General features: G+C 43.3%; 2 protein-coding genes across 6 annotated transcripts; both read left to right on the forward strand.

Moving 5' to 3' along the window:
* Positions 1-2,761: 2,761 nt before the first annotated feature.
* On the forward strand, positions 2,762-9,578 carry THG1L (tRNA-histidine guanylyltransferase 1 like). Of its 4 annotated transcripts, none has more exons than XM_022590252.2 (6): positions 2,762-2,973; positions 3,793-3,969; positions 4,628-4,797; positions 5,597-5,685; positions 6,892-6,999; positions 8,059-9,578. In XM_022590252.2, exons 1-6 carry the CDS (start codon positions 2,783-2,785, stop codon positions 8,218-8,220), a joined length of 897 nt encoding a protein of 298 aa, XP_022445960.2. In that variant the 5' UTR covers positions 2,762-2,782; the 3' UTR covers positions 8,221-9,578. The 4 variants fall into 4 exon arrangements, with proteins under 4 accessions (XP_022445960.2, XP_089765748.1, XP_022445962.1 ...); XM_089909622.1 differs by lacking the exon at positions 2,762-2,973 and adding an exon at positions 2,986-3,273; XM_022590254.2 differs by lacking the exon at positions 2,762-2,973 and having other exon boundaries at positions 3,798-3,969; positions 4,723-4,797.
* A 1,385-nt stretch (positions 9,579-10,963) lies between these two features.
* LSM11 (LSM11, U7 small nuclear RNA associated) lies at positions 10,964-20,193 on the forward strand. 2 transcript variants are annotated; one of them, XM_089909621.1, is made up of 4 exons: positions 10,964-11,513; positions 17,012-17,151; positions 18,966-19,049; positions 19,730-20,193. In XM_089909621.1, the coding sequence occupies exons 1-4, from the start codon at positions 11,039-11,041 to the stop codon at positions 20,138-20,140; spliced, it is 1,110 nt and encodes a 369-aa protein (XP_089765747.1). In that variant the 5' UTR covers positions 10,964-11,038; the 3' UTR covers positions 20,141-20,193. The 2 variants fall into 2 exon arrangements, with proteins under 2 accessions (XP_089765747.1, XP_089765746.1); XM_089909620.1 differs by having other exon boundaries at positions 11,071-11,788.
* Positions 20,194-20,269: the final 76 nt, after the last annotated feature.

The raw sequence follows: 20,269 nt of genomic DNA on the forward strand, positions 1-20,269 counted from the left end.
GCACCCATTCCCCAGGCCTATACTCATCAACAACTCCCCTTCCCCCACTGCCCCCATCCCCTAGCAACCATCATTCTACTTTCTGTCTGTACGAATTTGACTTCTCTAAGCACCTCATCAAGTTTCCAGAATCATACAGTATTTGTCTTTTTGTGAAAAGTGTCCCCTCCCTCAAAGCCCTAGTGCAGGCCAGGCCTTTTACTTGAAAGGGCTTGGAGTGGGAGGTCCAGGGTCTGCTCTTTCACTCTGCTCCCACTCCAACAACCTGGAAGGAGGTGGGAGGCACATTCTGGTTCTGAGATTCTCTGCATCACTCCCCTCTTTTCAAGGCTTAATTCCAATTGAGAGCTGAACTAGGCTGTAGACAAGGCAGTGGCCTTCTACGTAATTGGCTGGGTGATGGGAAGTCCTCTCTTCTTGGGTTGGCATGGTGCCTGGGGCCATGTTTTTAGCACCAGCCTGATCCTCCAAGGATCCCTTGAAGAGAGGCAGCCATAGCTCCCTTTGGCCCTTCGAGCTCTGTCTGTCTCCATATCGTCTCCAGGAGGGGTGACTTTACTTGCCCAGTGGCCCCAGAGGCAACTCCCGGCTCCTGCCCCCCACCAACCTCTGAGATCCTTCTTATGAGACTGATAATGATAATGATCTTTTCTAGGCCCCAAAGGCTGAGGGGGACTGCAGTGAGGTATCCCCATCCTTTCCTCAGCTACTGCACATCACTGGTCCTTCTCATCTACTGGGCTAGGTTGCTCCAGAAACCTCCAAGTAGTTTGATATGATTTCAGATCCACTTGTTTATGACTAAAGTGAAGTTGTTTTAATCCACTTGTTTATGGCAAAGGCAAAAAAAAGCTGTTTTTAGAAATAAAGTTGTTTCGGGCTTCCCTGGTGGCGCAGTGGTTTAGAATCCACCTGCCAATGCAGGGGACACGGGTTTGAGCCCTGGTCCGGGAAGATCCCACATGCTGTGGAGCAGCTAAGCCTGTGGGCCACAACTACTGAGCCTACGGTCTAGAGACCACGAGCCACAACTACAGAGCCTGCGTGCCTAGAGCCTGTGCTCCGCAACAAGAGAAGCCACTGGAGTGGGAAGCCTGTGCACCGCAACAAAGAGTAGCCCTGGCTCGCCGCCATTAAAGAAAGTCCACGCGCAGCAACAAAGACCCAACGCAGCCATAAATAAATAAATAAATTTAAGAATCTTTCTTTAAAAAAAAAAAAGTAAAGAAATAAAGTTGTTTTGCTATAAGAATGAAGTAAGTTGTGTCAAGATGTCATTATCTCATCTGTTGTCATCGATAAGCACCCAGCAGCTCAACTGCTGAGGGGCCCCACTGGGGGCTTATCAATAAAAACAGACTAAGAAGCAACTGTGGTGAGGAGTTTGTGAGGACTATCCGAGAGTTTTGAACTGGGCAAGGTGACTCTTTGCTGACCTAACAGCTCTCTGAAGACCCCTGGAGCATAAGCTTCTGCTGGTAAAAGTGACTCTTTTACCAGCACTGGCGAAAGCTGTGCAGGGACCCAGCAAAGATCATATTGCACCTCAACACCAGGCTTCATTCCCTAACAACATACTCTAGCAACAGGGGACTTTCCACTTTCGTTTAGCTGGCAGCTGGACATCAATTTGTGGTTGGCTAAGCCAAGTCTCCTGAGAACCAACCGCATAGGAAAGATACACCTCAACTGAATTTGGACTTTCTCTTATCTCCCCTTGCCTGGAACAATAGTGTAAGCAATCTATCATCTGGAGTATGTTATTTCTTTACTGGCTTATTAAGAGACATATCCAGTATGCTATTGGCTTGTGAAATTATAATTCCCACAGTGAACCTATAGTAAATAAAATATTAGCAAAGACAGTCTCAGTCTCTGAGCATAATTTGGCCCAAAACAAAACACATCTCTATCTCTATGTTCATCTCTGTCTCTATTTGTATATCTCTCCCTGAATAGATATGCAAGAAACTGGTAACAGTGATTGCTTAAAGTAGGGAGTTAGGAGTCAGTGAGAGGTTTACTTTTCACCATATATACTTTTATATTGTTTGAATGATATTTTTTGAGGGATATATATATATGAAGGTAATGAATTCAAAAGAGCTTTATAAATCATACAGCATCGTACAAATATGAGGGTTTTACTGTTACTAGTATCTACCAGCAACAAGATCTCAAGCATGAGTCTTTGTGAAAAAGTTGAATGACTTAATTAGTACTACGTATGTTAGAATGAGTCCTTTAAATTAATTTATTTAAGTCACTCTTTGAAATATTTAATGACGTTGGCAAATACTCAAGGTGAGTGGAAAAAATACAAAAATTGCACAGGTGTCTGATTCCAATTTTGTGTATTCCCTGTGTAAACATACATATATTAAAACAGACCGTAAGGAACCATCCACAGTGCTTTGACGGGGAGAGGGGAGGCATGAAGTGTTAATTTTCTTAACTATATTTTTCGATATAACCCACATTTTCTACAACAAATTAACAAATACTATTTGGAAAGAAAAAAATCACAAACCTTCAAACTTGGCCAGAAATGAATTTTTTAAAATTTCGTGAGATTGATTTGTTGCAAGACGGAAGGAGACAGGCAAGCAGCCACGAGTAGTGCTAAGGGAAGCATGGAACCCTCCTTCCAGGTCCGGAAGTCCATTAAGAACTACAAGGAGAGGCGAGAGAGATGTTGGCCTCCACTACGGCTAGAGCGACCGTGAGAAGACACAGGAACTTCCGGGGCGGAGTTCTCTGGTGTTTTCATTTCCGTGGGGGAATGTGGGCAGCTGGCGCCGTGAAAGTTAGTGGTTGCTTGGCTGCCTTTTCCGTCACTTTGAGACGGTGCTTGAAATTGGGAGCGGCAATGGCAAAGAGCAAGTTCGAGTACGTGCGGGACTTCGAGGCTGACGACACATGCCTTGCCCACTGCTGGGTGGTGGTGCGGCTGGACGGCAGGAATTTCCATCGGTGAGCGAGCTGGGCTCAGGGCTGCGTGGTTCGCCAGTGCTTCCAGAGAATGCGACGCATTTGTCGCAGCCCCGAGCTCATGGTTACCGGGGTAACTCGGCAGCCAGTGAGCGCGCGGCACTGAGCATCACTCTGCGTGCTGGCTACAACCGGCTTGAACGCGAGCTGGGTGGGGTAAATGAGACACGGTGCTCCCCTAGTGAGGAGCTGGCTTGGGGTGTCCGTTAGCAAGACTGTGGTGGAAAAAGTCACTCTCGGGCCCATTATTTCAGCTCTTCAACAAATTGACGAACTATTTTGGTAGGTATCTTTGAGGGCTGACTGTTTTGCGGTCCTTTCTGGCCTTGCTGTGGGCACCACTGTAGAGTATGTTGTTTCATTATAAGTAGCAGAACACATGGACTGGATTCAGGAGGGAAAAAGTCAGAAAAAAAGAAAAGTGTAGCAGGAAGATGGGAATTTAAGTCTTAAAAGTGTTTTTAGTAATGATTATTGTAGTTAACATTTATTGAGCACTTCCAAGGAGCCAGGCATAGTTATATTTATCTCCCTCTCATCTTCAGGAGAATCCTATGAAGTAACTTTATCCCCATTTCACTGAAAAGGGAATGGAGGCTTAGTATTTATGTTACTTTTTCTCAGTTGGTTAGAGCAAGAAAAACTAGAGTTCTTAACGAAATGGATCAGGTTGTGGCTACTGGAATGTCTGGACTCACAGCACACTCACAGCACTCTTTGAATAGCTTCTTTGATCTGTGGTATTAATGATAAGCCCTCTTCCACCCATACCCTTTTCCCTCTTCTTTTTCCCTTATGAAGGTTTGCTGAGAAGCACAACTTTGCAAAACCTAATGACAGCCGTGCTCTCCATCTAATGACTAAATGTGCCCAAACCGTGATGGAAGAACTGGAGGATATTGTGATTGCATATGGGCAGAGTGATGAGTACAGCTTTGTGTTCAAGCGGAAAAGTAATTGGTTTAAAAGAAGAGCCAGGTAGTTTTGTGGCCTAGCTCCTTCAGAATACTTCCTACCAGCATTTGGCTTCTGCTTATCTTAATCACAAACTTACAGACTGTAGTAGTTGCAACTGCACAATGTATGTATATAACAGGTTAGACTGTTGTACTTCCATCTGATACCTGAGCATTCTGTATACCTCTTTAAGTTTTTCTCTGTATTCGCCATCACCTTAGCTTCTAGACTGATCGGGCATTGAACGTTAAGACTAGAAAGAGAAACTAAAGTTTTAGTTAAGGAGGATCTCAGTACAAATTAGACAGATCTGATATTTGATTTGGCAGTATATTGAAACTCTCACAGGAAACAGATCATGTAGTGAATTGGGATGTTTTTAAAACAGTGGTTCCCCTCCTTCCAAGACTTGAAAAAAAACCTCTTGAACCATAAGTTCACGTCACATGCTATGGAAGAACATTTGACATTAGTAAATTACTTATAGGACTAGAAGGAGAGACAGGCTGCATTTTAAATATATAACTGAAATACTAAAATAGTTTTTCTTGACCCATCACTCTTGGCTTGCTAGACAGTTTGTGTTATCTCTCTGTTACACCCACAGACCCTGTCATGGTGTTGAATTAATATCATGTATTTTCTCTTTTCTTGCTCCACCCACTGTGCCTTTTGCAAGTAAGTTTATGACTCACGTGGTCTCCCAGTTCGCCTCCAGCTATGTGTTTTACTGGCGGGATTACTTTGAGGACCAGCCCCTTCTGTATCCCCCAGGCTTTGATGGAAGAGTCGTGGTGTATCCTAGCAACCAGACCTTAAAGGACTATCTCAGCTGGCGGCAAGCAGATTGTAAGTGAAACCAAATAAACAGATGTAGTTAAACTACTGATTCCTTATATTAGAGGTGATGATCTGATACATTTTTGGCCCATGTATTTTGTTTGGAATGCAGTATTTCAAGTTTTTTAAATTAGTTGAAAATACTTGAAAAATTGGAAGGTTTTATGTAAATACTACCTATTTCCAACTTTTTTTGTTTTTTGGAAAAATCAGATCTGGCAATACTAGGTCTATATTCCCACTTAGTATTGGTCAGAACCTGCGTAGTGACTACTGCCTTTATACACACAGACACACACACACATAAACACACACACGCAGGCACACATTCATGCACATAGGAGCCAGTGTGCCTCAGCCTCTACCATTCCCTGTTGTTCCCCTGGGAACTCTGCTTTACACGCCTATGTTTGTGCTGGCTTCAGTGGGTATTCAAGTTGTGACCCTTCCTTACATGACTATGGTGAAATGTTTGTTAGACTCTTATTCATTTGGTATGTCTTGATTTTGCCAGGAGAACTGGAAGAGAGGTGGGAATAATGTAAACCAAATAACTTGGAAAGTATTCCTTAGCTTAATGCACAAGTTAACAGATTTGTGTAAAGCACAACTGAAATGACAGGATAAAACTGTTAGGAAATAAGTTTTTTCTGCTTGACCACTTCCCCCTGTGTTCCCTGTGTATGGCTTTGCGCAAGTAATTATATGTCTCTGCGGGAGAGAGGTGGGGTTCCAGTACTCTTTGAAGGGTGAATATTGAATAAAGATTCTATGTGCATACACAATGCCAACTATGTTTTCTTTACAGGTCACATCAATAATCTTTATAATACAGTTTTCTGGGCACTTGTACAGCAGTCTGGATTAACACCAATCCAAGCCCAAGAGAGATTACAGGTATAAAGATCTTACTGCATTAATACTTAAGGGGGGACAGTTTACGCTCTCTCATGACATTTGGCCTTCTTTTTAAGCTCTTAAATTTTTATGGTTTTGTTTTGAAAAGATAGAAAGATCATACTAGTAGCAGGTCTGCTGCTTGCTTGCTTTGTGACTGTGGATCAGTTGTTACTACTCCCTGAGCCTCAGTGTCCTCAGCTGGAAAATGGAATTAATGGCTCTGCACTCCCACATGGTAGTGCTTAGCTGGAGCTGTGTATAGGCTGCCGCCTATAAAGGGCACATGCTCTTCTTTTTTTGTCAGCCCCACCTGGCTGCTTCATGATTGTCAATCCCTGCTGGGGACCTGGAGTTTCTTGGGGTTAGGACTCCTGTGTATCATTAAGAGTTTAGGCTCTGGGGGTCAAATAATTGTACTCAGAGGCCTTTGTTTAATTTTATCATCTCTGCCTTAGTTTTTAATAGGTAAAATGTAGAAGATAGTAGTTCCTACCTCATAGGTTTCTGGTGAGAATTAAATGGCGTGATGCATGTAAAACACATAAAGGCTAGTACAGGGCACACTGTAAGTACTTAATAAATACTGGCTTGTATCATTAGATGACCATGCTACTTGTAGGAAAACTAACCGTGAAATGAGATGATGTGTTGTATTAGCTCCTAATACAATGCCTGGGACGTTAAAATGACGCAGTAAATGGTTGTCATTATTAACAATCATGATAAAGTTGCATATGTAGCAGTAATAGGAAGACTGGTAGATCTAGCCAGAGTTTGGAAGTATTGAGATCAGATTTTGATTCTTATACGAATAAGAGCACTTTTGGCCTCGGAAAATTTATATAATCTTTCTAAGCTTCAGAGCTCTCATCTCTAAAATGGAGATGGTTATGAGGGTCAAATAATACAAAAGCTATCTAGTACAGAATCGGTACTCTTACTATTAGTTCCTCTCACCCCATCACAGTAGTGACTTGTAAAGGCAGTTATTTGCTACAAAAGAGAATTTTATGAATTTTGATATTTAAATAAGATTTGAACTGCTTTTAAGATGAAAATTCATTAACACCTATATGACGTTTGATGAAATGCTTCCACTTCTTGATATGTTGTGGAAGTTTAGGTAGAGAGTGGAATGGATAGGTGGGGTTAGGGAAGAGAAAAGACCTACAAAGCTTTTTATGTGTGTTTTTATTTCTTCAGGGAACTCTTACAGCAGACAAGAATGAGATTTTATTTTCTGAATTCAACATCAACTACAATAATGAGCCACTGATGTATAGGAAGGGAACTGTGTTGATATGGCAGAAGGTAATGCTGTTATGTCTGAGGAAAAACGGAGGTCAGAAGGAAAGCCTGTGCCCATCCCAGGCTTTGTCTTGCCTGCTGCCTGTATGCTGATGTGACTCCAGTCACTAGCACAAATTAGACCCTTTCCAAAATGAGATGCTATAGATTATTATTATGGATGCTCGTTTTGTCAGTTTGTCAGTGAACATTGTGATCTGGACTCCCCCGTTCTGTAAGTAGAATCACAGAATTTTAGAATTATTACACTTTTCCATGTCATAAGCTCTCCCCAAATCTGATCAAACCCCTTTAAACAGGTAAGTGCAGATATGAGAATTTTTGCATTCAGAGAACATTTAAAAAAATAATTTCTCCCACACTGGATAATTCCATTAAATGGTCCATCCATCCCATGAGAACTGTAATATAAGGAACTGATGTTGCATGTGAGGGTTCTGTCCCTTGCAGAATGTTTGAGGGCTTCCCTAGACATTCATACTTAACTTAATATTCTGTCTGTGCATTCACCTGTATCCTTAATTCTACCAATATTTTTGCTCTGTTCCAGCTCCTGGGCATAATGAAGTCTCTAAATTTATTTCCTTCTGTCTAAAGTATTTTTTTCTGAAATGAATGTTTTCAAGTATTAAGGGGTATTAGGTATCCCAGTGGCAGCTTCAGCTCTTTTATTAGTATTTTTAAAACATTTGTTTGGCACAGACTCGGATCCTTCTTAATGCAGGTGGGAGAGCAGAAATGTCTTTAATTTTATGGTTATTGCTAACAAGGAACATAGAATCCCTTCTTTGTTCCTAAGGTCTCCTTTCAAAATACAGCAACATAACTTTTTTAAAAAGTATTTTAGTTGTAAAGAAATTCATGTATGGTGAGAGATATACATATATCTCTGATATATATATATATGTATATATATGTTCATATATATATATATATATATGCCTGAAAATACGTATTTGTCAGAAGTATATAAAGTAAAAAAGTAAACTTCCCCCACTTCTCCCTCTTCTCTCCCAAACCGACTCTCTAGTTAATGTGTCAATATTTTAACTTTACCTATAGGTGGATGAAGTCACGACAAAAGAAGTTAGGCTGCCAGCAGAAATGGAAGGAAGAAAGATGGTGGTGACCCGGACCAGGACTAAGGCGGTGCCCTTACACTGCGATGTCATTGGGGATGCTTTCTGGAAGGAACATCCAGAAATCCTACATGAAGACAGCTGACCCTTTGCTTTTCATTACTGGTGTGCTTGACCATGCAGGGTCCCCCAAGTCTCCTGGCCTTAGGTGGCCCTAGCATCTGTGCCATGCAGAACAGTGTCCTGGGAGTGACATGACTGGTTGGGAGGGGAACAGAGAAAGAAGGGATGAATGTGGGTGGTGTATCTTGTTCTGCTTTAAGTGGAACACCTATTTTTTGGTGTTGAAACATGGTTCCTTTGGTAGAAGTACAGTTTTTTAAAAATCATGGTACTATTTTTATAAAGCAAGAACTATTTTATGCCTTGCAAAATGAATCATTTTTAGATTGTGGCGTAAGCCTTATAAAAACTTGTCAAGCTCTTTTCACCTATGATAGAAGATGAGCCCAAACTTTACTCTCACCCACTTATTCTTAACCACAGAATCCAGTGACCTTGGTCACCTTGCCCACCTATCTACTTGCATTCATCTTTGGCAGACCTGGAGTTAATATGGGTTGATGCCTGCCTGATGCCTCTGAATTCAGGAATTCCAGGGCAAACTCAGGGCTTTGTGCCAATCTCCAGATTGGCAACTTGAGCTGAACAAATGAGTTGTAGTTTGGATGTCCTTGTGTAAACATTCCCTAGATTGATTTTGTGGAGTTGGCAGCCTGATCATCATGATCATCTTGCCAGGGGCAATGATTACAAGGCCACTTAACCTCTTTCTAAGAAGAAAGAGAATTACCTGTTTATGTGGGAGAAAGAAAACAGCGAGAATGAATGAACGAGGAGGAAGAAACATTTACTCTCTGTCCTCTAGACACTTCAGTTTTGAAAGTCACCTTCCTGTGGACTTCCTGAAAAAGATTCTCAGGTAGCCTCTGGATAATCGGAACAGTGACATTTGAGTTGGAGAACAGAGGGACCAACCCTCATCTTGGGGTCACAGGTAGCAGGTGGCAGAGGAGTCCTAATAGTTCTGCCTGCCGACGGGCCAGTGGAATTGGGCGAGGAGCAGCAGGAACTGCGTGTCGCCAAGCCGTTGGCCTCTGAAGGGGGGAGGTAGTGGGGGTAGGTGGTCGAGAACTCATGTCTCCTCTTGTCCTCACTTCATGTTGTAGAGGAAGAAGATTAATTTGGCTCTATAAAGAATTAACTAAGAGATAGCCCACATCCCAGTGCCTGGTCTTGCATTGTAGAATTTACAGCCAAGAAGAAAATGTATTTTTGAAAGGGCAACGGCTGGTCTCATCCCTCACCAATTGACACCCCATCTGTCAATGCCTTTTTTTCCCTTCCTGTTCTCTTCGCTTCGTGGGAATAGGAGACATGGCTCATGTTTGGTAATTGATAAGATTTCTTTGAGAGAAAAAAATAAAGCTTTCAACTCCCTTGGCCTAATTTTTCATTTGTTTTTTTTCATAGAAACGCAGTATGAGTCCAACTTTCATGTGTGTGTGTCTTTACATAAGCCAGGCTCACATCCCTTCATCACAGTGGTGGTTCACAGACTTCTGAATGCAACAAGTTTACTTGAAATACTCATTTAAAATGCCAGTTCTAAGCTTTCCCCATGAAGATTTTGGGGTTCAAAGGCTTTTGGTGGATAATGGTCGATGTACCACACTTTGTGTAACAAGGCCCAAATATGATATACCTAGGCTAGTACACTGTGATAGGCCAAGTAAGGCAATAAGAATGTAGCTCTTGATTGGCAAATTTAACTTACTTGTCAGTAAATTATAGCATTTTATATCAAAACAAATATAAGGTATTAGTACAAATTTTTAAGACAACTACCCACGGAAGTTTTGTGTTTTCTGTGGGTGCTATGTGATACCACAAAGGCTATCACTTGATTTTGTTACAAGACGGGGATGTGCACTTGCTCGTTGAATTGCCAGCAGTTTGCAGGTTTGACGTTTGTGTTGGGGCAGGGGTTTTGAGCAAAGGAATGACCCGGGTTTACCTATTGAGTTATGTAGTGCTATCAGAAGCATTGTTGGTAGTTTTATGTTATCTTTTTTATTTTGCATCATGTATTCTAAAGTATACTTCACAGCTGTATATTTTCATCCTGCTCTCTAAGAGAATAGTATTCTCTGCGGCTTCCTTTCCAGGTCTTAAGGAAACTTTAAAATATGCACAAAAGCAACTAGTATAGAATTAATACCAGTTGATAGCAGTTTGGGAGAGTGGTGACAGGAAAGTGATTTGTGTGGCCTGTAGGTGACTGGAAACACCTTGGCTCTGCTGGATGAGGGGGTAATATCTGAGCCTTTGGTGTAGAGTAGACTATTATTTTAATATCAAAAAACAAAAAATATTCCGCTGAACAGAGGCTCCAAAGTACAACCAGGTTTTGAAAATCTTGTTATCTTGTCCTCCAATCGCGGCATCTTCATTTCCTCCAGGTGCTAAGCAATGCTTACAAGATCAGTGATAGTGAATTTGCCTTAATACTAGCGTCTTTTCTGGTGTATGCGTAAATTTCTTTTTGCAGAGGGTGTAGGAAATGCAGTACCAGGGTCCACCCATCATCCTTCAGTTTCATTGTACACTTAACCAATATTAGTTAACATTCACAGAGCATTTATTATGCGCTGTATATGCAGTATCTCTTCATTCTTTGGACAATTCTGTGAGGTAGGCAACCATTTCTACATCTCAGATGAGAATGTAAAGAGCCAGAGAAGCTAAATAGTTGGAGCCCACCTAGGCTAAACCCCAGTGGTACTCGGCATGAGAGCAAACTAGGGCATTCCTTGCCCTCTTTCCCACTGCTTCCCGCCAGCGCAAGCTAGGAGTAGAGCGCAGTTCCAGAGAGCAGAGAAACACCTGGGGAGCTTGTTAAGATGCCGGGCCCGGGCTCCACCCCCAGGGAATCCGCACCACTAGGAAACACCCAAAGTGATAATGATATAGATGGGGGAAACACTGCGTTAGAGCAAATTAACCTCTTCCCCGAACGCGGATGCGCTGCGAGGACCGGGCGGGTCGCAGCCGCTCGCCACACCCCCGGAGACGCAGAGCGCGGGCAGATGCTGCCCCCTGGCGGCCAGGCCGGCGCAGTGAGACCCGCGTCGCGGCTGCGCAGTGCCGCCCTCTGGCGGCCCCCTCTCCTTCCCATCGGCCTCAGCTTGCGGGCCTTTCAAACATGGAGGAGCGGGAGAGGGGGGCGAGGTCGGCTCGTGCCGGCAGCCCTGCGCGCCCGCCCAGCCCGCGGCTGGATGTCAGCTCTGACAGCTTCGACCCACTGCTGGCCCTGTACGCGCCTCGCCTGCCTCCCATCCCCTACCCCAACGCGCCCTGCTTCAACAACCTGGCCGAGTACGAGAGCTTCCTCAGGACCGGGTGCCGGGGCGGCGGGCGCGGACGGGCGCGGGGCGCGGCCGCGGGCTCTGGGGACCCCGCCACCGCCGCCGCCGGGCCCTTGGGCAGGACCCGCCGCCGCCCGGACATCCCCACCCCGGACCCCGAGCGCATCCAGCGCCTCCGCCGCCTTATGGTGGCCAAGGAGGAAGGGGACGGGGCCGCCGGGGCGCGGCGGCGGGGTCCGGGTCGGAGCAGGAAGGCGCCGCGCAACGTGCTCACGAGAATGCCCTGTGAGTCCGGCGGGCGGGGCTGGGGCCGGGCCAGCTGTCGAGAAGGCGGCGGCCCTGGAGGCGTTTGCGGGGTGATAGCGGCTTGGTGCGGGTCTGCGTGTATCGGGGGAGGGTCTTGGTGAAGGTTGAAGAGATAATCAGCGACTGTGGGGAGGGTCAGCTTGAGGAGTGAAGAAGGGTCTGTCTGAGCTGCGGGGGAAGAGTGGTAAGGCTGTGGAGGTAATAAATAGCCGTGGGGAGTGTCTGCTTGGATAACGTGAGTAAAGGTGATGGGGTCCACGGAACTGCCTACAGAGGTGATGAGGAGCCTGCAGAAAGGATCTGCAGGAGTGATGGGGGGTCCGGAGAGGTGGTGGGCCTGGAAACGGGACCTCACAGGTAGGGTTTGCAGAGGTGTTGAGGTCTTGGGACCACGCACGGTGCGGGGAGGGAGGGCATAGCCAATATTAGGGGTGGGAGAGTGCTTGGTCATTGAGATTTGGGGATGTTGGGATGCAGTGTGAGGAAATCTGTTCAGGTAGCACAGGAGACATGATCCCACAACCCCTGCACATTAGGTGACAGCTCGTTCTCAGTGCTGTAAGCAGGAGAAGGGCTGCAGGGTGTTGATATACCTATGTTCACATTAGCAAATCACGAGTCCTGGAATGCAGCAGGCACAAAATGCCAGTGAAGCACAGACGCTATTTTACGGCCACTCTGCCAGGCTGAGTGCAGGACTGTGTCTGTCAGGCTCATACTACCATATGCACAGGTTATTTCATGTTCTGAAGGTGTAAATGGCACAAGGGAATTTCTTGCGGCCTCCTAACAGATCCTTAGAGTAAAGCTGTAAAAAGCAGAAGTTGCTAATGTGTGTTAGGTCTTGTATAAATGGAATAAAAACAGCCCAGGGTTATATCTTTGTCATCTGGCAAGCAGTTCCGACATCTGCCCCATGGACACAATGACCTACTTAGCCATTCAGAGCATTTGTATCCTGATAGCTAAATCTTGGCATTATTAAATCACTGCCTTTGGAATGGAGGGTTGTGCTAAGCAAAGGAATATTTTGTTTCATTTCTAGAAATGTGTTTGTTAAGAGAGAAACATCCTGAAAAGCTGAGTGCTGTTAGGGGTGCCTTTGTCGGATGATTTACTGTGCCGGAGAATCCCTGCCTGAGCTAGGGTTTATTCCAGTTTGCTTGCTCAGTAGTGGCACAAAGATAGATTATGCATGTTCCTAAATTAAGAGCAGTTTGGGGGACCTTATTTTTCCCATACTTTTTGCCACTATCAGATCTTTGAAATGCACTCCAAGTCTCAGATTGTAGCATTTATTTCCATTTTGCCAATCATTGCTTTGCTTCCAAGATTTTCAAGAGGAAAGAAATATTTCTATGTGGTGGGTGGTTTTGCCTTTACCTGTGGAGCACTTTGCTATATTATTGGTATGAAAGTGGGGAGTTCCCATGATAAATATATGCCTGGAATCAAAGCCTCAGAATGTGCCCTCGGCACTGAAAATTTTAATCCCACCACTGGAAACACTTGGGTGTACATGGTAAAGATGAGTAGATAGCACAAAGAGTTGATGACCTTCAGAAAGCAAAAAAAGTACAGAAGCATGGGTGAGGATTAGATTTTATCAAGAAATAGTTCATGTATGAGGTCAGCTTTAGGCCTTGAAGTTAAGGAAGGGCATGGATGAAGATAACAGCAATAATTTTAAAATCAGACTATTGAGGTATAATTTACACATAGCAAAATTCACTCTTTTAAAGTGAGTTTTGACAAGTGTATGGTCGTGAAATCACCACCACAATCAAGATACAGAGCAAATCCGCACCAGAAAGTTTCCTCATGCCCCTTTGTAAGTCAGGTGGTAACTTTATTGTTGTTAATTATAGCTGCTATTATTGAGCCAGTATGTGCTATACACAGTGTTAAGCCCTTTAGATGCATTGCATCTCATTTTACCCTTGGATACACTTTTATACATGAGGAAACTGACACTCACTGAGTTCAACTTCTTGCCCAGCATCACGAAACTAGTCAGTTTGCCGCTCATCCTGGGTTGTCCCAGTCCAGGGGCTATATGCTTAACCATTATGCTAGTCTCAGGAGAGGAAGAATACATTCTAATGTTTCCTTCCTTGCTTTTTTTTTTTTTTGGTGGATGGAAGGTGCTGCTTATGTGGTTTGTGTCCAGATCAATGAGAACTGAATTTGGGTCCAGAAAGGGATTGGTAGCCAGGATGTTTTGAAGACCAAAGAGTTTTTCTTTGACTTTGTTATGAGAGAGAGTGGGAACCATGGTGTATGTTCTTAAGCAAAAGGCTTTGTAGGGCAAATGTTTCTAATTGCTGAGTTTCTAGTAGTAAAATGTGTTTGGGGAGGTAGAGTAGAGCACAGGCTCAGGGGCTTGACTGCTTAGGTTTGAATACTTGCTCCTCCACTTTCCAACTGTTTTGCTTTAAGCAAGTTACTTAAACTCTTTGGGGCCTCAGTTTCCTCATAAGTGAAGTGAGGACAATAATAGAATCTAGTTGTGAAGTTTAAATTAGTTAACACATTTAAAGGTTTACAATTGTAATGTGGCCTAGCATGTAGGGAAATACTCAGTGAGTGTTAAATGTCACTGTTTTTATTGTTGTAGATTGTTGTTGTGGTTATTATTAGTTTCAGACTGTCATAATTAAAAGCCCCAGGTCAGAATGCATATAACCTGCCAGTATTGACTGTTGGCTCAGCTGTTTACTAGGTAAGTAACTTTGAGCAAATTAGTTAAACCTGTTTGAGTTGTGAGGCTTAAATAATGTGTATAAAGTTAAACTTACCATAGGGCCTGGCCCATACTGAGGGCTCAGTAATTGGTGATAATGTTGGTGACAGTGATGATGATGCTGTTGCTGATGTGAAGGAGGGGAGCTGGGAGACTCTTGAAGTGAACCAGTTATCTGATGGGCCCTGGACTGTATTGTTAGTTGTGGAAAGAGAAAAGAAAGGGCAGGTCTTAATTATTGAGAATCTATTGTTTGGACTTAGTATTGGCTACAAGCAGGGAAAAATAAGAGTGGGGTTAAAAATGACCTGGATTTGGAAGTGTGTGGCCCAAGAGTAATGGCAATGGAGAGCGGGAATTGGAAGAATAACTTTTTCAAAGATAAGGCATATGTGTATGTGTATATATATGTGTGTGTGTGTATCTATCTATATATATATCTAGAAGCCTGGCTCATATCCATTTGGAGTTTGTCACAGACACTGCTGCGAAGAGATTCAGACTGTGCCTTCTGATTCAGAATGTGAAGTTCATTTTTGTCTTGGCGTTTTGCTCTGATAGGTGGTGCTAGTGTTGTATTTTTGATCACATAAGGAGAGAAATACTCCCTGGAATTACACCTTATTAAATCTTTGGAAGAAAAAAAATCAAAAGGAAAGTACACATGTGAGGGTGGAAAACCTGAGTTTGCCATTTAATTAGAATAAGAGACAGTTGTTAAGATACATGCCTGTTCTTCCTCTCTGATTTAGGGGTGCATGGGGAGAAGTGGTGCCCCTATTTTCTTTCAAGTTAGAAAAAGAGTGGTCTTTCCACCCTTTGTGGAACATACACGTGTATGGTGAGAAAGGGGAGTGAATGTGTATAGGTAAACGGAATAATCCAGGCATTGTGATCAGTTTCTAAGAAATTGAACTATAATGGCTTATTCCTTACATGACTCTAGAAGTTAACTAGTCTAACCTCATTTTATGAATGAGGAAATTTGGGCTTATAGAGAAAAAGTTGTTCGCCAAGTTCACACAACTAGGTATAATGACCTAAAAGTTGTTTACAGTGCTTGATTTGACACTGTCTATAACACATATCCAGATATATGTACATACGTCTTTATACGTCAAAGGTTCAAAGAATTTTAAAACATGGCTAGAGGAGGGATAGGTGATGAGGATCAGACCAAGGTTCTCATGTTCCTTTCCAAGGCCACTGTTTCTGTCACTCTGCCTCCAACTATGCCTTCTTGCTGAACCCTCAATCTGAGGGTGCTAAGTCACTTAATCCAAGCATATCTTCTTGTGTTAATTTATCACTGCCATCATTTATAAGCCAATCCATGAGTGAGGGGTAAGGAGGTTAAGAGTAACCACCTTAGTTATCCAAGTTGAAGTGCAAGACTTTTGTTCTCTTTTATGCCACTAGAAACAAAACAGAGATTTTTTGTTTGTTTACTGTCAATGACAATAACTTCCAAAGAACTGTGCCTTGCAAACTTGGGGGGAAGAATGAGACTGTGTATGTGTGAGTGTGAATGTGACTGTGAGAGAGAGAGAGTGTGTGTGTGCACGCGTGTGCTCACGCAGTTTTTTTTAGGGAGATTTTATGTAGTATAGCCAGCATATTTTGAAGGCTAAGTTAACATGAAATAATAAAAATAAAATTCAGCCTTGCTCCCAAGCTCTGAAAATAAGAGCCCATCATAGTAAAAGCTGCAGTTTATAATCCCAGCATTCCTCCCATGAGTTGTCATACTGCTCTTTTTGTATGATGCTTATCAGCAATGTCATAAGAGTCAGATGCTCAGCAGGTGCCTTTATACCAGCAAGGCTTGGAATACAACCAGGCCTCTTCCTCCTAGTGTAAAGATGATATACACTGAAACACTAGTGGCCCCAGAGAGCTCGTGCATGAAGTAGCTCAGACTTGAGAGGCCGAAAGGCCATTATTTTTTAGACGATTGCATGTGTTTCAGGGCAAGTGAGTTACATGGTTCATTTCCTTTAAACCTATGACGAGGGTTTTTGTTCTTTGGAAGGCTCAAGCTGGATATGTGGTTCATGAGCTTTATCCTGAAAAAGGTTGTCTTAACAGGGCATAGAACTGAGAAGAATCTAGCTGCTGATGCACACATTTAATGTAGTATTTCTTTTTTTCCCAAAAAAGTTTTAAAATGATGGTGCCTCTTAGAATCAGTGACATCATAGAAATAGGGTAGAGAGGTAGTGAAACATTTGGATGGTAGCCATACAGCTCGTTTATCCACGTTCCAGGGAATCTTGTTTCGATTCAGTGTGCATTGCCTACGCTAGCCATTTTGCCCACTGGGCCTTCCTGCTCCTGTGGCGTGGCTGACACTACACCGTGTTGCTTTGTGTTGCTGGAGATGGTTGGGTGGTCCTGGTTGTTAATTCTGGGAATGAGAGCAGGTGTTCATGCTGTGCTGACTGTTCTTCTTGTTTCAGTGCACGAAGGCAGCCCTCTGGGTGAACTCCATCGTTGTATCCGGGAGGGGGTGAAGGTGAATGTTCACATCCGCACTTTCAAGGGACTTCGGGGCGTCTGTACGGGCTTCCTTGTTGCATTTGACAAGTTCTGGAATATGGTAATTAAACCTTTCTCAAGGGGCTGGAGAACCTTCTAGGGATTAAATTTTTCATATATCTCAAGGACCTTATTCAGCAAAACCTCCAGAATAACTTCCCAGAGGAGGTAGAACCTTTGCACTCTCTTGGGCAATAACAAAAAAGTTCTTTTTATTGCTTTTCCCAAAGGCAGAGGCTTTCACCTGGAGTGATTTTGCCCATTCCTCCTTCCCAGGGACATTTGGCAATGTCATTTGTTTTGATTGTCACGACTGTGGGTTGGGGTACTACTGGCATCTAGTGGGGTAGAGGCCAGGGCTGCTGCTGCTGCACATGCAACAGTACATAAAACAACCACCCCCCCCCCACCGCCCTGCCCAACAACAAAGAATTATCTGGTCTAAAATGTTATTAGTGCCAGGGTTGAGAAATCTAGCCTTAAGGAATAATTACTTATTTCATCTTTTAGTAATTTTATGTTGATTTCCTACCAACTGTTTTTCATTCATTTAAAAATATTTGCTGACTTCCCACTTTGGCTGGGCACAGTGCTAGGTACAGAAATTTCAGAAAGGAACTTTTACTCTACAGCTTTCGGAAAGACAGATGTGGATAGAGAGGAAGCAGACATATTAATAAGCCAGACACTTTGCATAGTGTTTCCTTGTGAAGGAGTGTACCACGTGCCCTCAGTCTTCTAGAGGCTTACTGTCTATTTACTAAACATTTGTAGGAGAGAAGGGATATATTATAGCACAACTATGATATGAGGCAGTTAAAATAACTTTGATAATAATAATAGTTGCTAATACTTATTAAGCCCTTGCTATGTGCCAGATACTGTACTAAGGGCTTTATATATAATATCTCAATGAATGAGTTGTGGGTCTATCACTGTTTTATTTCACAAATGAAGAAATTGAGGCTAGCGATTTTGGAAGATTGGTCCCAGATCACACTGTTAGTAAGTGAAAGGACCATGACTTTATCCTTTCTGGCTTCGGAGACCATGTTTTAAGCTGTATGGAATCAGAAAACCTGGATTTGAATCCTAGCTTCACCATTTGGTAGCTGTGTGACTCTAGGCCAAGTAATTTCTCTGAGCCTCAGTTTTCTCATCTCTAAAGTGTAGGGAAAATATTTTATTATAATTTTACCTTTGAAGGAAAAGATTTAAAAGAATATATTTGATAACAGTGGTGGTAATCATAATACTGTCAGCTTGTATTTGTAGGGTGATTCACACTTTTCAAAGTAATTTCTCATACCTGATCTGATTTGATCCTAATAGCTCTCCTGTGAGGTTGATCTCTCCACAACAAGAATTCACCAGCAATTCTATGTGTTACCCTGGTTAATCTCTATTAATTGCTGTCATAAGACATACAGACTAAAAAGGGAAAAGCAGCAGTAGTGTTTCTTAACGTGTGGTCTGAGGCTGTCCTGCATCAGAATCATGGGGTTTTTGGTTCAAGTAGAAAGTTCCTGGGCTTCATCCCAGGATGAAGAATCTCTAGGAGGATAGCCTTAGATTTGTATTTTAATAAACTTCCTAGATATTCATGCTCCCTGAAATTTATGAACCTCTACCCTGCGTTGGTAAAGGCACCTTACCATAGGGGAAACCCATCTTACATGGTCATAGCCGCTTGGAATTCCTATTCAGAGGGTGCCACGTATTACCATTTGTTTCTGCCCAAGAGCTGAGTCACCTGTTAAGGTTAGTTCTGCTATAATTAGATGTTATTCTGCCTTTTAAATTTTTTCCAGAAAGCTATAAAAATAATATTTGAATGCTACCTTATTTTCCCCACTTTGGTCTGTTTTTCTCTAGGCACTTACTGATGTGGATGAGACCTACCGAAAACCTGTTCTAGGCAAAGCATATGAACGGGATTCTTCATTGACTCTCACTAGGGTAGGCAGTTTCCCCTGACTTTCTGAGTACCCAGCATGCTTTCAAGCTTAGGAATTAAGATCACTGAGCCCAGGGACCAGGGTTTCCAAGTGGAAAAGCTCTATTGCTATCAACCAGGTGTGCCTGGACCACGGTCTTCATTAGTCTCTTCCCATGCATCCAGCGAATCAAAAATGAGTCTGTGCTTCTTACTTGCATATTGTTTGAACAACAAGTTACCTCTTATAAGGTTTAAAAGTCTTTCAGTTTTATACCATAGAAAAAGTGGGTGCCTTTTCTCTTGACATATTTATTGATTTATCTGAGTTACGGCTAGAAATAGAAAATTCGTTACTAACTTTTTTTTTTTTTTTTGCGGTACATGGGCCTCTCACTGCTGTGGCCTCTCCCGTTGTGGAGCACAGGCTCCAGACGCGCAGGCTCAGCGGCCATGGCTCACGGGCCCAGCCGCTCCGCGGCATGTGGGATCTTCCCGGACTGGGGCATGAAACCGTGTCCCCTGCATTGGCAGGCGGACTGTCAACCACTGTGCCACCAGGGAAGCCCACTAACTTTTTAAAAATTGCAAAGCAAGCAGTCCACAGAGCATAATAAAGGAATCTAGTCTTTCTTCTACATATTGAAAGAGGGATATTGTAAGCTAAAGGGAAGGCTAATACTTGTCATTGCTTTCCTTATAGCTCTTTGATCGACTAAAACTGCAGGATTCCTCCAAGAAGGAAACAGATTCCAAGTCTGCAGTTGAAGACTCCACTCTGTCCAGATACTCCCAGACATCCACCTGGAAGGTGGCTTCAGTGTGGGGACGAGGAGACACTGACCGGGGTTCACGCAAGCGTTCCCGCTCCGTCCCTTCTTCCCTGCAGGCATCGGCAAGGGAGGAGTCCAGGTCAGAGCTGTCAGTGAGGACTACACAGACAGAGGGGTCGAGTGCGGGAGGTACCTTTTCCAGGGCCACCACCCTTTCCAGGGGCCAGCCCCGTAAGAAAAAGCGAAAGCCCAAAGTGGATTACCAGCAGGTATTCACTCGACACATAAATCAGATTTTCATTCGAGGTGAGAATGTCCTGCTGGTTCATCTTGCACAGTGACCAGCTCGGCCTCACTTGAGCTTTGGTTTTTAGAAATAAAATGCATGAATCGCTGCTATGCTATATCCTAGTATCCCAGTGAAGCTATGAGTTGGAATGATTCCCTCTGGTCTGCCATGTGCAGAGCAT

This window comes from Delphinapterus leucas, chromosome 3, assembly GCF_059928025.1.
Source record: "Delphinapterus leucas isolate spDelLeu-1000000601 "Yukka" chromosome 3, BTC_Dleu_Yukka2, whole genome shotgun sequence".
NCBI lineage: Eukaryota > Metazoa > Chordata > Mammalia > Artiodactyla > Monodontidae > Delphinapterus > Delphinapterus leucas.